General features: G+C 34.1%; 1 protein-coding gene and 1 long non-coding RNA gene across 2 annotated transcripts in view; one reads left to right on the forward strand and one right to left on the reverse strand.

Annotated features, from left to right (window-relative positions):
- Window positions 1-15,554, reverse strand: part of Lim1 (LIM homeobox 1) — a 60,512-nt gene that overhangs the window by 15,671 nt on the left and 29,287 nt on the right. Inside the window, exon 4 of the mRNA XM_081975396.1 lies at window positions 691-854. Coding sequence (XP_081831522.1) covers window positions 691-854 — 164 coding nt within the window. The remainder of the gene's footprint in view (window positions 1-690; window positions 855-15,554) is intronic.
- On the forward strand, window positions 7,406-7,826 carry LOC145726348 (uncharacterized). Its single transcript, XR_014177566.1, has 2 exons — window positions 7,406-7,595; window positions 7,671-7,826. It is a non-coding gene; the product is annotated as an uncharacterized LOC145726348 (long non-coding RNA).

The following is a 15,554-nucleotide window of genomic DNA, read 5'->3' on the forward strand; positions in this document are numbered from 1 at the left end:
TGGAGTTTTTCCAGTGCCTTTTTTAAAAAGGTCTTATTTTATTTATTCTATTAAGTATAAATTACAATGTAAGTGTCAGAAACACAACGTTCCTAGTAGTCATATTGTCCAAAGAGAGATCTGGAAAACAGTTAGTGATACAGATTTTGTTTTTAATAAATACTTAATAATATAACATATCAAAAATGTTTTTTTTGAGGTTTGTACATATTTTGAAAAAAGTAAATTTTTTGATTTTTTGTGAAGCTGATATTGAGCCTAGACCAAAACTTCAACTAATTTAAGGTCCTTTGGTATAAATACTATGCCCTTTGCTGTGTATTGGAACCTTTCTGGAGGAAAACACAAAATTGACAATTTTGACTAAAAATACTAGTTTTTTTTTAAGCGGGTATAACTATCAACTATAATTTTTCCATAAATCATTTAAACACCTAAAAACCTACAAAATTCTAAAAAAAATCAGTAAAAACTACAAGAAAAATTACTGTAATTTTGCACTTGATTCTTTCTGAATTACAGTTAGAAATGGTGTAGAAATTAGACTCTATTTTTGACTTAGATCAACAATGACCTTTAAGATGAGAAAACTAATTTCTCAAGTTACTAATCGGTCAATAATGGTATGTTTATCATGTTAGTAGTGGAAAAACAATATTAATTTAATGATAATTTTTTTAAATCCCTCACCTGTCCTATCGTATTATTAATATCCGTGTGAGGTAATGAATTGTTGTTAGTTTCGCCTGCTGCTGGCGGTAAGGAACCATGTATACCATGATGTTTGAGTACCGAAGACGTCGTACTATTCTCGTCGTCTTCTTCCTCTTCGGACGCCGAACCGAGCAAAGAATCTGCAAATAAAGACAGTATAGCGATTGAACCCTGACGGAAAAAATCAAGGATCAGAACACAAAAGGTATCAATGCGAAAGGAAAACACTTTTCTATAACCGGGGGAATAGAAAGATGCGACCCGCGGCTGTAAAAACACGACCCTTTGTTTGCAGTTGTTACCCCGTAGCCGGCACAAATATTATTTTAAAGGGCTCATGACGAGAAGGGAACTGAATTCCGAATGAGGAGATGTTTGGAAATGATGGTTAAAAAATCTAGTGCAAATCTCCTGAAAAAACCTTTTCTTCTTTTCAGTCCCACAATGTTGACATTTAGACTAACATTATAACATCATTTTGACATTACAAGAATTAGAATAAATATAAACTCCCTTTTGGAGTTGAAACCTTTATCTAAAATGGAAATCTAGGAATAATAACTTTTTAACTAAACTTCTGGTTAGGTTTTCGGCCCAACTTCATTTCCAATTTTCTTGTTCAATTAAAGTTGCTCGAAGAGTTGTCAACAAACTCGTGGGACGATGGGGCCAGTTTTAATCCCAGTTTAATTGACAAAAAAAGGCGTTAGAACTCGAAATTGTGTCTTGTTTACTGATAAAAAATTTAGGCTTTCCAACTTTATTAATTACTTTTCCCACTCTAGCATCAAACACAACTAATTCGAGACAAAATCGACTTGTAAAACATCATAATATGCAGGGAAAAGTTACCCCCTTTTCCCCTTCATCGAACCGAAGCTTAACCGCAGCATCGACTGCGTCTGACACTTAAGGGCGGCCCTTGACTCGCACCCTCGGCAAAATGTTCGGAAAGACAGAAGTTGTGCTCAAATATTCATTATCCGTGTTTACAAATATTGTCCTTGTATTCGGTTTGCCTGCTGTTTTGAAAAGCTCAATTGAGTGCGTTTGGTGCTCAATGGATTCGGAACTGTCCAGTGTTTATATTTTTCTCTTTCGTAAACACTCAGGTTTTTCCAAAAGTTTAACGGAAAGTGTTAGGTTTTAGCTGTAAACTCTAAAAGCTGTAATGATTAAAAAGGTATTGTGAGTTTTAACAGTGTTCTCTACTTGCACAGAATTTCCTTATCAATGCAAGTTTGACTAAATACACGACAAATCATTTAATTTAGCATGCTATTAATTTGGCTAATAATGTATGATTACACCAATTTAGTATTATTATAAAACTTTAACCATCACTTTTAATACAACCTAACCTAACGACAACTTGATGATTCAAAAAGTTTCTTGAAAACTCCTTGAACAGTTTCTATATCTCTGTTTTCACCTTCTAAGCTGTCTGTAGGTAATCAATCCTTAATAATTTTGCTTAACAAGATTTAATTGAAAAACCTACATTTTGTTGTTCAAGTCAACATTAAAAAATCATAGTGTTGACTTCCAAGCTGAAAATTATCACATTTAACTAAGAAAATCTTCTAGAATGCCTTTTTCTGAACTTTGAGGGTTTGAACCTTCTAAATATCCAATTTGGTGCATTGTCACAGCTCTATTCACTTTCAAACAATACTTATACAAACTCGTTTGACAGAGAGAGAGTTTTCATTGCATTTGCATACTTTGATAGGACTCTACTATTTTATCGTTAATTAGGTTTTCAGTCTATAGATGGAAATCTTAACCTATAAACTGGGTTTTAACACTCTGTATAACACGCTATGTGAATAATGAAGAACGTAAATTAAAGTTATTAAAGAAATTCAATAACGTTTACTGAAAAATTTAAATTAATATTACTTAAAATACCTTGAATTTTATTATTCTCTGGGATTACAACAGTCGCATAGGCGAGAAACCCCATAAAATAGGTTTTTTGGTAGTTTTAGTGAAACTTTGATGTACTCGTACATCAATATAATAAGCAATGAATTTTAAACTTTTAAAACTAACCAGAATGTCAAACAATAAGTACAATTAGGAAAAACATTTGGAGCATAATAGCCAAAACTGATGATTTTGAAAAGGTTGCCAGAGTGCAGAAAATTGTCTTCTCAAACTTTTCAGAAACTTTGTGAAAATGCCTTTAAAACCATTGTAAGTGTCTTAAACTATCCAAGAATGATCTTTAAAAACTATGTTTGACAGAAAATCAATGATATTGCAACTAATCATGAAAAAATGTCAGCTTCAGCACCTGACAAAATTGATGCCAACCTAAAGGCAAATAATGTTACGTTGGCAGTAATGATAAAACTTTTGTGATGTTGATGTCATTTGAATTTAGTTTAAATTTTGTTGTAGGTACTAAATTTGCAAACTTTCGTAACATCTTTTGATTAGTTATTCAGTCTACAGATTGATAACTTGACCATTTTGATCTATTTGTATAATGTATTAAAGCATTTTTCAATCACAGGAAAAAAACTCTTGTTTGGATAAAGTACAGGCTTCCTTTTCCTCTAAAACCGTCACTTATTAACCTTGCAAATCACTCTGTATATCTTTTCTGTAGTATAAATAATTCGCCCACGCTATACATCAAGTTCAGTTAACTCGTAAAAGCGTAGGAGCATGTATGATAGTATTTTTTTTCTGTTAAGTCATTCTGTAATTGTTTGTTTAATGATACTAATTAATTGAAATAATGACCGTGTAATTACTCTGATCGGATTTTTTGTGACCAAATTAAAACAAAAAAGTCTATCCGGTAAAAACTACATTTTTAATGATGTTTTTATTGGGTTTTAAACAGATTGTTCATATTAGTTTTTTTCGTATCTGACTGTAGGAATCTCATTATTATGTTTATTTATTTCTTTCACTTATTTATTATTGACCGATTGGAAACGAAATAAGCGGGCGTTTTAATAATGTCCGCTTATAACGCTCTCGCTCTTATTTATGTGCATTAGTGTCAACAAGTAACTAACTAAGTCTTATTAATAATTATTAAAAAAGGAATAATGCAATTTAGGGCACAATTCAAAACTCTAGGAAGAACGTTAATTTCTCAAAAATACAGGGTTATAAATAAGCCTGAAAATGACTCAATGTCTCAAAAACTGTCCTAACTAAACTAACAAATTCAAATAATTTGTTGATAGTAATCTAGGTTGCCAAATTGTCACATTTTTCTCCAAAATATAGTATTTCAAATTATTGCAACCTAAGATTAGTAATTGATCGTTAAATTTCTCCCTAAAACTTCGATTTTAGTCTATAACAATATTCTATTGTAGATGGAGTAATGGGAAGTGAAAGCCACACAACTCTTTAGCAGGTAAATCAAATTGATGCCAGATTTCAGATAATTAGATTATATGAAGTCAAATTTGTACTTATATTTGTATTATAATATGTATATGTACAAAATACAAAATAAAGGATTTATGTTGGGTGATAAAAGAAGGCATTCAGAATGCTGCTCTGTCCAGAGCCCTAATCCAGAGACTTTCCAGAGATATAATTTCCTGCATTTTGTTGTGAAGGAAGTGATATATTATCTGTAAGTCTTCCAATACGACCAATTATTCTATCAAGTTAAGGTTGACAACAAACTAGAATTCCTTCATTCATTCAAGAATTCCATTCGTCGATAGGAACCATCTTCAATTAACTCTTAAACAAGATAAATTTTAACTTGAATTTTTACCTTTTTTGTGTGGTGGAACAGACACAACTAGAAACGAATAAATGCATTTTAAAGCTAAACATTAATGGATTTCCTGTTGAGTATAGCAAACAAAACTTTTTCCCTGTCGTCCTAATCATGGAATGTCTGTTATAATAAATTGTGGAACTACAATTCTGAAACTGACTTGATAATAAAAAAAATATTTATATGAGTATTACATACTAAATACATTTGTGATCAGGTCTTTTTATATCAACTCATTGAAGTGTTCCAACTCTAACTCTACTAAATTCTAATTTTAACTCAAATAATCTCTCTAACATGTCTATTTGACGAACAGTAAACACCAATGACCCATTATCCCTACTTAGTCTGTGATCTGAAATAAGGAAAGTCTGGTAGCTGGAGAAGTGTAAATTCACATCATGTTGACTCAATCATCATTGGATCGATAATATGACATATAACAAATTCAACACATAAAATTGGAATATCACCTTTTCAGATGGCTGCACAGTTTCCTGCTCAACTTCTGTAATTCTTCCTTTCATTTTGTTATGGTTGTTTTCCGCCACACCATTTTGTTTATATCTGAACACCTTTAGCCTCTACAACGATTACCCTTTCACTTTAGCAATTTGACACCTCTATTGTTGCTGGTAATGCATATTTACCTTCTCCTAGGAGCCAATTCCACCGAATTGATGAACAAAACCGAATTGCTTGATCGACGATTAAAGGAACGGGTATGACGGGCAACAATTTGCGCCGGCATTACCACGGTCGAGCGACCAAACCGAAAAACGAAAAGAAACAAAAAGAAGAAAAAAAAAACCGATATGGACTGGAGGAAACAGCTACACGCAGCGGTTTTAAGGTTTCGTATTTGAACAAGTCATCAATGTTTACGTTGTCGCTTTTTGTTGTTGCTCTATCATGCAAATAAACGTTTGTTGTTCGAACCAAAATTTCTATTCTAGGAGCGGGCATTTTGTGTTGTGTCGGATGCCGCAAACAAGACAAGACCACGTTTATCGCGATAAAAATCATACTTTCCTATAAGCGAGTGTTTGACTTTACAAGGTTCCCGGGGAAATAGTGAAAAGGTTACTCCAACCTTGACAAGTCATCGCCGGGGGCACACCAAAAAAAAAACCGTCAAGTAAATAAATGTTAAACGTGATTTATGCTGCACTTGTTATAAGAGATTTATTGTTCTTTCTGGTTTTTTTCTGTCACGCCTGCGGATTCCGGAAAAAATCCTGTCATGGCAATGCTATGATCTGTGGAATTACAAGCAAGTCCAGTGGCCTGTACAACTTAAAAAAAAAACACCAGAATTAATTTTAATAGCTGTCAGGGTGCTGAAATTGAGATCGATTACTACTTTCAGTTACAGATTGTTGCTGATCTGTTGAAATTTGTTTGAATATGACATTAGCTGCACCGATGGAAATAGCAATTTAGTTGGACAACTTAGCAAATATGGACATTCACATATTTATATTGCAAAAGTACAACTTTTATTATCGCAGACTTGACATGCTTAGTCAAGTCGATAAATATGACTAACTTACAGGTTTTCCATCTAAATTCTAAATGAAGGATAATATGGATAGATCATCCAAACAAACTACTTTCAAGTCTTAGAAAACATGGGAGTAGTCTAGAGAGTAAAAGAGGTTTAACCATTCCACAACAGAATTTTTTGAAAGAGCGCTAGATTGGAAACTAGCTTCACCAGCAAATGAATAAAAGCTAGTCTAAAAAACTATGACAAGGAAAACCAGCGTAAAGACAAGACAAACCAAAAAAAAATCCAGTTTTTCAGACTCTAGAACACCTTTTCCATGTGGAAAAGCTTGAAAATTACATTAAAATCAGCGTTTTGGTAACGTCGAAAAGTTCAAGAAGCTTTTAATTCGGAGGCCTGTTCGCAGATGCAATCCCTGACTGGTTTCCAACTCAGAAACAGTAAATGTCAAGTTTCATTGGTTGAATGCTCATGTGACTATGACGTTTAAGTTCGAGATTCTCTCTGCGTACAGACCTCGTGTGGTTGGAAAAACGTTGACAAACTGAACAAGCTATGACGTTTAATCACAGGCTTATAGTAACCAGACAGTTGTCAAAATTCATTAAACAGTGCCGCTAAAAATTGTAGAATGTCAAATTGTCGAGTCTCTATACGGAAACACGCCGAAAATTGTTATACCTAACTCTGTGGAGTTAAATTTGGCTAATGTGACGTTAAATGACAGTGTAAGACGTTAAATTTGACAGATAGGACACTTCACAGTGTGGCTTATGGTCAGAGGTAACACTTGTTATAACTAAACTCATTCAAGCAGTGAGATGAAACTATCAAATGCAAAACAATAATTGCTTGTGATTACACATCAATAGAGCCCCGAATTTGACATTTGTGAGGCTAAGTGACACTTTCTTGTCAAAAATCACGCAAAATTATCAATTCAAAATTTTCGTTCTGTCGCTTGGTTGAATCACTCTGCGCATTGTGTTTATAGCTCTATGGACCAAATTTTGACAGTTGTTACGTTAAGTGACGTAAGTATCAAAGTGTTCTTTATTCCTTAACCTCAGAACTGAAATTTTTCTCCATGGAGCAATAGAGAATAAATAGAACTTATAGTGGAATTCAAGCAACACATCTATTGGGCATTTTATAGTTTCAGATCACTGATGAGTGGGTTTTGACAGTTATGACAGCTGTCAGGTGTCGTAAGCAACGTATTAAAGTATTAAAGTACTAAGGTATTAAAGTGTCCTTTAACCGTCAAATTCGGCTCCATGGAGCATTAAACACAACTTCCAGTGTAATTCCTGAAATAAGCAACTATTTGTGATTTACTGGTGTGTTACTGGTGAACGGGTTCCGACAGTGATCGCATGACGTAAGAAAAGCCGACAGCTGTCACATGACGTAAGAAAAGTACAAAAGTCTTTCTTAATCTCAGAACTGTCAAATTTCGCTCCATGGAGCTGTAAAGACTAGTTACAGTGTGGTTTTTTCATCAATCTCTTAAATTCTCCTAAGATAGGCATTTTCTCTTAATAATTTTCCATTTCCAGCTATGGGCTCTCCTGGTAGATGTTTAGCTGAAGAAGTTGTAAGCGGAAGGTTTGTTGTACTGCCTAGCATACGCGGACGATATAACTATTGTAGTACGAAGTAAATTTTCCACTTCTCTTTCAGAAAGAAGCCAAATAGCAAATAAAGAAAGCTATGAGCTAACCCAAATATGATAATGGTTGTACCACTTACTAGAAAAAGGGTCATATCAAGTTGTTACTGGTTAAATATAGTAAACCCTTGTGAACTGGTAAACATGCAAATCTATTTAAAAATCTAGATGTTGAGTAATTTTTTGATCTAACATATAGTAAAACACCCTGTATATTTTCTCGTGCTGGTGCTAACTCATCAAAAACCAACCTCGAGGCGATTTTTCTCGATCCGCTCCGGTAAATTAGCTCGCGATAATTGACCTTTTGGTTCGCGGACTAATCGAGACACAAAATCGATGGCCTTGGCCTAATAATGCGGGATGTTCGTAAATTGTATTCATGGAAGAATCTAAATTAGACTCGACGATTGATAATGACGCCCGGCCTCACTTTGGGATGCATGAATGAAATCTATTAATAGAGTTTTTTCAACTAGAACCACGGTTCAAGGGAAAACAAGATAGAGATGACGTTTCATAAATTATTTACACAAAATCAAGAAGATTCAGCAATTTTTTTTAGAGACGAATGATGAAACTACTGCAAGGTTCTCTTTTAGAGAATCTTGGATGAACAGTACCTATCCAGAAAAGTTAATTCTGTTTTATTACTTATGATCAATTCAGTCATATCTTCTTGAAACAACAAAAAAAAAGTTACGGAGCGAAAACAATAAAATACGTTTCGGGCCGGTCGGCGGTACCCCACCAAATACGTCTTGAGGTGTCGTTCCGAGCAAAGGGGGCCAACTTAATGCCATGTCGCCCAGCGGGCCCCGGTACTAATTGGGGACGCGGCCCCCCCGCGGCCCGAGCCGTTTTTGTAATTGGCCGGATCGTAACTCATCTTCGACGAGACCGTATATGCACCGGGTTATGAGGAAGAGCCCTGTGTGCGTGTCCCTGGACGATCGCGGTTGTCGTTCAAATGTCCGAACAGACCTTCGTCGACGTCTTTCGCTTGTCGGGTCCAGACGTGTCCAGACGTGTCCGAGTAGACGTGGGTCAAGAAGATGGCCTCAAGCCATCTTCCCCACGTCCTTTTCAGTTGTCAGCGGGTGTCAAAATGCGTACTCACTTCGATGCCCTTTTGTAAAAGTCGTTCTGACGTTTCTATTTTTGAGGAAAGGGTACAGGTCAAAGCTGAAGATCAGATTTGCTAATTAGTTTGAAATTTCTGTTTACAAAAAAAAACATGCAAAATTCCATGTGTACAGTGTACTACATAACAGATGATCTATTCTGTTCATCCAACCACCTTAAAAAAGTTCATCATCAACCACCCAGAAAAAGATGACAAAAAACTTGCTGTATTAAAAAGGTTATTGCAAGTCTTTAGTTTCAGTTTTACACTGAATATTCAGTTTTACACTGAAATTGCCTTCATCCAATAGTTTTCAAAAGAAAATATTCCGATAAGAAGTATTCTGGATAATACAGTGTGACCCATTTAGAATGGAAACACCCCTATAAAATTTTAGGTTATTAACCGATTTCAATGATTTTTTTTTTGAAATAATTAGGAATGTCTATTACGGGAGAAAATTTTAAATATTTATTTCTTTCAAATAGCTGTGACCAAAATTTCATAAAAATCCATTCATTAATAACAAAGTTATGACAAATTAAAATTCAAAAATCCTCTAAGCTAACGGTCACAAAAGAACACCCTGCATCAACTGTTGCCATAGAAATGGTGTTATTATTTACTTGTTTATTATTACTTATTAATTGATTAATTTAATAAAAAAAAAAATTAAAAATTAATTTTTTAATTTTGGTCACAGCTATTTGAAAGCAGTATAGATCCAGTGGCGTAGTAATTTTTTCAATAAAAAAATCGCTAATAAATATTCTCCATTTTCTATCAAGAAAAAGTATCGTAATATGACCTGAAAACTGAAATAAATATTTAAAATTTTCTCCCGTAATAGACATTTCATTCCTAATTATTTCAAAAAAAAAATCATTGAAATCGGTTAATAACCTAAAATTTTATAGGGGTGTTTCCGTTCTAAATGGGTCACACTGTATATCAAAGGCAAAGTATTCCAAATACCAGATAATTTAAGATTAAATAGGAAACACCGTTTATCAATAGCAATTCAAGAATACAATGTAAATTATTTCACCTGACAACAAATTTTTAACTCCTATGTTTAACCAAACTAAAATAACCGTTCTTTGTAAAAAAAGGTGGAAAAGAGTCATTCTTGTTGTCATTTTTCTAAACTACTTTAACTTCTTTATTCAAAATGATACGTGGCAACTGTCTTAAAATTCAGTATACTTCCAAAAAACCTTATTTGACTCCTCGTAATATAATATTCTTTAAATATTGCCACTCTGTATCGGAATAAGTTTATATCTACACATTTTTGGTTCAGTTGATTAAAGTTCCTGTAACTGCAAATAAAGAAAGTTTTTTTATGTGGACACTTTCAATTGGTTTTCCAGAATACCTTAAAACCTTTGTTCAAAATACTTTCTGCAACACCTCCTGGATTTTACTTATACTTTTTACAAGATAATATTCTTCTTCTATGCAAAAACTGTTATATTTGACTGAATTAAACGGAAATTTTCGATATTAATTTACCGGTAACCTTAAGACTAACCAAAAAGGCAACTCACTGCCCACGATGCTATCGTCAAGTTGTTGGGTCGTGATGATCCGGAAAGCCGTCAAAGACCCGTGGTTGTTTTTTTTTTCCCGTACGTCGTTCACGGACCTTTCTCTCTTTAAACCATGCAAACGGACAGTCATCGCCTGCTAAAACTGTGACGTGTCTTGCACGTTCAGCCCTTTTTCTCTCCATCTTTCGTCATCGGCGATCTGTTTTGCCATCCCCGTTCAGCCCTTCGGTGTGTTTGCACAACGAAATTGAAACGGCTTATGCAAGTGCGCGGGAGGGACAACGTTGAAATGGGGGATCAAGTGGGGAAGTTATACTGGGGAATTTCTAGGGCTTTTGTAATACAAATTGGTTGGCAAGTTCGCGAATAATTCGTTTTATTAAAACGACGATCGACCCTAAACGAAAACCACTCCGCTCCTAATTACCGCCGGCGTACGCTTTAAAACAACTATAAAATTAGCATGGCTAAAGTGACCGACTCGTTTTGAAAAAATCGCCTCATTAAATATTTATAAGGACGCGGTCAAAGCGCCAGTTTGGGTTTATGAAAAATGACTCTTCCAAGTTTATTTCCTTTGCCTAGCTCGTTAACTGTCAGACGTTATGTTTCTCTTTCTCAGCTCTAGGTGTAGAGCCTTTTTACGACCTTTGGTTTTTTTTAATACCATACCGATTCAGCAAGAAAAACGCGAGATTGAATATTTACTACTTGCGTAGGGTGCAAGTATGCTTTTGCGATCAGTTGACCAACTTGTCTGATATAGACTAGGCGGTGTACGGCACGAATTCTTTAATGTTCACATAATTCCTGTGGAAAATAAATCATTCTTATAGTGTTGTTGTCTCGAGCACGCGATATAATTAATAACGACAAGTCGGTTTACATAAAACGTGACGAGTGGACCCGATAGCCCGATTACGCTCAACGAAAACAATACCATTAAGCCCTAAATTATGTTCACACGAAAACCCTACCAAAAATACAGGAAGTTTATCAAACATCTTTATAAATAAATGTCTTTTTATTGCCACGATAATCAGAAAATAGCTTTTTAACAAAATTCTTGCACCAAGCTTTTGCATCACTTGGACAATCAAGTATAATGATTTTCCAACAAAAACAACACAAAAGTATTCTTGATTTGGGTTAGTTGAAATCGTTTTGGTATTGTATGATCAGCTTGTCACTTCCACACAGTCTTGTTTAGATAACCTCTGTAAAGAGCCATTCTACGTCTGTTGGGATCACATTGGACGCTGAATATGGCTTGTTCTTAGTCAATCTGTGCCAAATGGTATTATTTCGTCTCAAAACCGACAAAGGTCGATTCCGGTGTTTGTCTAGTCTGCATAATTGTTACTTTTAAGCCATTTTACGTCTGTTGGACGCTGAATTTGGCTCGTTCGTGGTCAATCTGTGCCAAATTGTATTATTTCGTCTCAAAACCGGCATAGATCGATTCCGCTGATGTTCTAGTCTGCATATTTGTTACTTTTGAGCCATTCTAAGTCTGTTGGGATCACATAGGACGCTGAATTTGGCTTGTTCTTAGTCAATCTGTGCCAAATGGTATTATTTCGTCTCAAAACCGACAAAGGTCGATTCCGGTGTTTGTCTAGTCTGCATAATTGTTACTTTTAAGCCATTTTACGTCTGTTGGAACTATATTGGACGCTGAATTTGGCTTGTTCTTGGTTAATCTGTGCCAAATTGTATTCTTTGCAAAAGAAAGTTCTATTTCTATAAAGTATGAAGATTAAACCTTCTGCTCAATTATCAATTAAAATGTGATATTACGCAATTGCCAGAAAAAACCCCATTGGCAGGAAAGATTTTAACAGTTAAATTAGAAACAGCAGATGCCAGTTGTGACTTGATTTACCCAGTTCTAAACGGGTGTAAATCTAGTTCACTGGATGCAGAAAGTCATTCTGAACATTTTTGGTCTCTTGACAAATTTTCGTTTGGTCTCCGACCGTTTCCCAGATATTCGACTTTTTACCTTCTTTTTTAGTTAAATTTGAAACTAACGGTCTGTCAGTTGTGACCACGTTTACCGAATTCTAAGTTGGTCTACCAAATGCACAGAAGTCATTTTGAACATGTTTGGTCTCTTGCAAAAATTTTCGTAACTCTAACCGCTTCCTAGATATTTGACTTTTTTTTCGGAAATTGCATCAAAACTTACAAAATTTTGTATCTCGGTTATCTTTTGGATTTCAGCAACTGTTCAAAGCCCAGAATGTTAGTTTTGAACTGCTCTTTCACATCGTCGTAGCCGCAATACGATTAAACATATACAGAGTGCTTAAAAACTTAAAAATTTCACCCCGACCTAAGTGAGTGTAAACTCTGTAGCACACTGGCTACAGAAAGTCATTCTGAACATTTTTGGTCTCTTGACAAATTTTCGTTTGGTCTCTGTCCGTTTCCAAGATATTCGACTTTTTTACGTTTTTTTTTTTAGTTAAATTTGAAATTTTAAACATGTTTAGTCCATTTTCCAAATTGCATCCAAACATTGAAATATCCGTATTTCCGGCATATACCCTAAATATTCAGTGACTGTGAAAAACTGAAAATGTTCATCTTTCACCTCGTGCTAACCGCAATACGATTGGACATATACAGGGTGATCAAAAAGCGAAAAAAAAACAGTTAAATTTGAATTTAACGCTCTGCCTTGTTTACCTTATTCTAAGTGTCTGAAACTGGTGTAAACCTAGTAATTTAGTGCAAAAAAACCATATTACACTACTACTAAAAAAATTCTGTCTCTTGCAAAATTACAAGAACATTTTTTATTGCATAAATATAAATGATAAAAACAAAAAGACACTCAATTTAACTGCTCCTCAGTCAATAGGGAAGTATATGGAAATCTGTCAAAGTTACATGTTTTAGAATGCTCCATAAATGACATGAGTATCGCTTATGTCACACTTATCCATTTTATTTGTATTTGTTGTTTTAAAGTTGAATTTTACTTTTGTTTTATTAAAATATATAACTTATTTTAACCTTAAAAACAACAACAATTTTTTGTTAGAAATATTACGTTTTTCAGTAACTGTCAATCACAATTTTTTACTCATTTATGAAATGTTCACTTAAGTACTACAAAAAAAATGAAAAGCAAAATTTTAACCAATCCAGTACATCTTATCATCACTATGAAACCAACATGTATTCTGTTTATTTCTACGATCAGTATACCATGAAATTGATGCCACTTGGTGCATACCGAAACCATTTTGATAATTTTTACAAGCCTACAATTTTCCTCCAATAACAAGCAAGAAAACAGGTCATCCAATACAGGCAGAAAATTATGACAAAAAGTTGCTAATCATCATGTTGGTGTATGCGGTGTAGAGGTCGTTTTTTGCGTTGGGTACCATCAAATCTTGACGCCACCGTAGTCACGATTTAAAAGACCACGGTACTGCCAGTCAGACCGACGATCGCGGTTTACTTCACGCTATTACGAACCCGTAGACACGACCAGCCAAGTGTGACGGGCTTTTTTCCATGCCCGTCCAAATTCAGATGCAATCCGTAAACATTGTTTTCTTTCAGTACCCAAGTCAGTTACCGGTAGGGCGATGTCTACAAACGACCACCCAATGGAACTATTACGATTGTTTTTGAATATTTTTTTTCAGTAAGTTGTTTGGGGGTTGACTGTAATATCCAGTTCAAAAGCAAAAAAAAAAGAAGAAAAACAAAGCCGATACCTGGGACGAAACAACAATTATTACACGAAACGGCGAAAATATGCCAAGTAACGTTCCGGCAATTAATAAAAACCCGTGCCTGCAAAATGCCTTTTGTAATTATCCTACCTACATGGTGGCGACTAATAGATTCAGAAACGCGAGACCGAAAAGTCCCACAAATGGCGGACGTGTTCCTTTTCAAGTTTGCCGAAATGCCACCATCATGCAGACTTGCAGAACTCATTGTTGTCTTGGTAAACTTGCGAAAAATTATGCAAAACGACCAACATACAGTACATTTTAGTTTTTTTTGCATTTATTGTTTTAGATATGTATAACAACAAAACAAGACATAATCTATGGAACATCTTGATCAGCTTAACTACAGCGGTTTTTAAATTTTGAAAGCTCTCACTATTAACATTGAAAAACTGTTTTTAGTGACTTATTTAGAGTAGCCTAGATTGGATTATTAGGTATATAAATATGAAACAAAATTGAATTTATTAGTGACAATCCAAGAAATAAATGCTAGTGCAACATCTATGAAGCAACTCCTTTCAACTACTTTCATTTTGATAATACTGTAATAATACAACTGCAAGAAAAAGTACGAAACTAAATTAGAAAAACTGCCTTACCTACCATCAAGTGTTAAAATTGTTTATTTTATTATATTAATATGTATTTTAAAAGCAAATTGCATAAACCTGTTCTATTAGTATTGTTATCCCTTCTACACCTTAGTAAAAATTACTTTGTGTTCTTTATATTATTAGTACAATGAATCATAATAAATGATCATGCTATCCAACAAATTGATGAACTTAAAGGTCACTAAGATCAATAATTATCCGAATCAAAGTTAAAACAATAATAATGATCTACAGACACACTCTAATAAGTGTGATCCATTGAAATAAATGTAAATTTTTACAAGGTTTTTCTAAAAAAAACCAAAGTTTGATTATGAAAGAATGCGTATCTGATTTAAAGGCGGTTTTCGCATTTTTAGACAACCTGTATATGTTTAATCGTAAGGCGTTTTAATAATGGTATGTGAAAGCTAAAAGAGCAGTTCAATACAAATATTTTGAGCTTTTTAGGGCACCTGAAACACAAAAAATAACCGAGATACAGAATTTTGCTGAAAATTTGTAATTGACTATATCTGCAAAAAACTGTAAGTGTTTAGATTAGATAATATAATAGCAAAATAAACAGCTGTAAATTTTCTAAAAAGTATTTTTTAATAACGTTAGAAAATATAAATTTTTTATTTATTTAGTATACTATATAAAACACTGTAATTATTCGGAAAGTTGCAGGGATTACAACAGTCGCATAGGCGACAAACTTTCTTATAACAATTATTGTAATAATTTCTTTCTATATTTTTTCTTAAAAATCATATTAAGACATGGTTTTTCTATAACCAGTTTTATGAAAAAATAACTATTGTCATCTTCCTCATAGCTGTTTTGTTAAAAAACA

This window comes from Ips typographus, linkage group LG3 (assembly GCF_016097725.1).
Source record: "Ips typographus isolate SLU linkage group LG3, UJ_Ityp_2.0, whole genome shotgun sequence".
Classification (NCBI taxonomy): domain Eukaryota; kingdom Metazoa; phylum Arthropoda; class Insecta; order Coleoptera; family Curculionidae; genus Ips; species Ips typographus.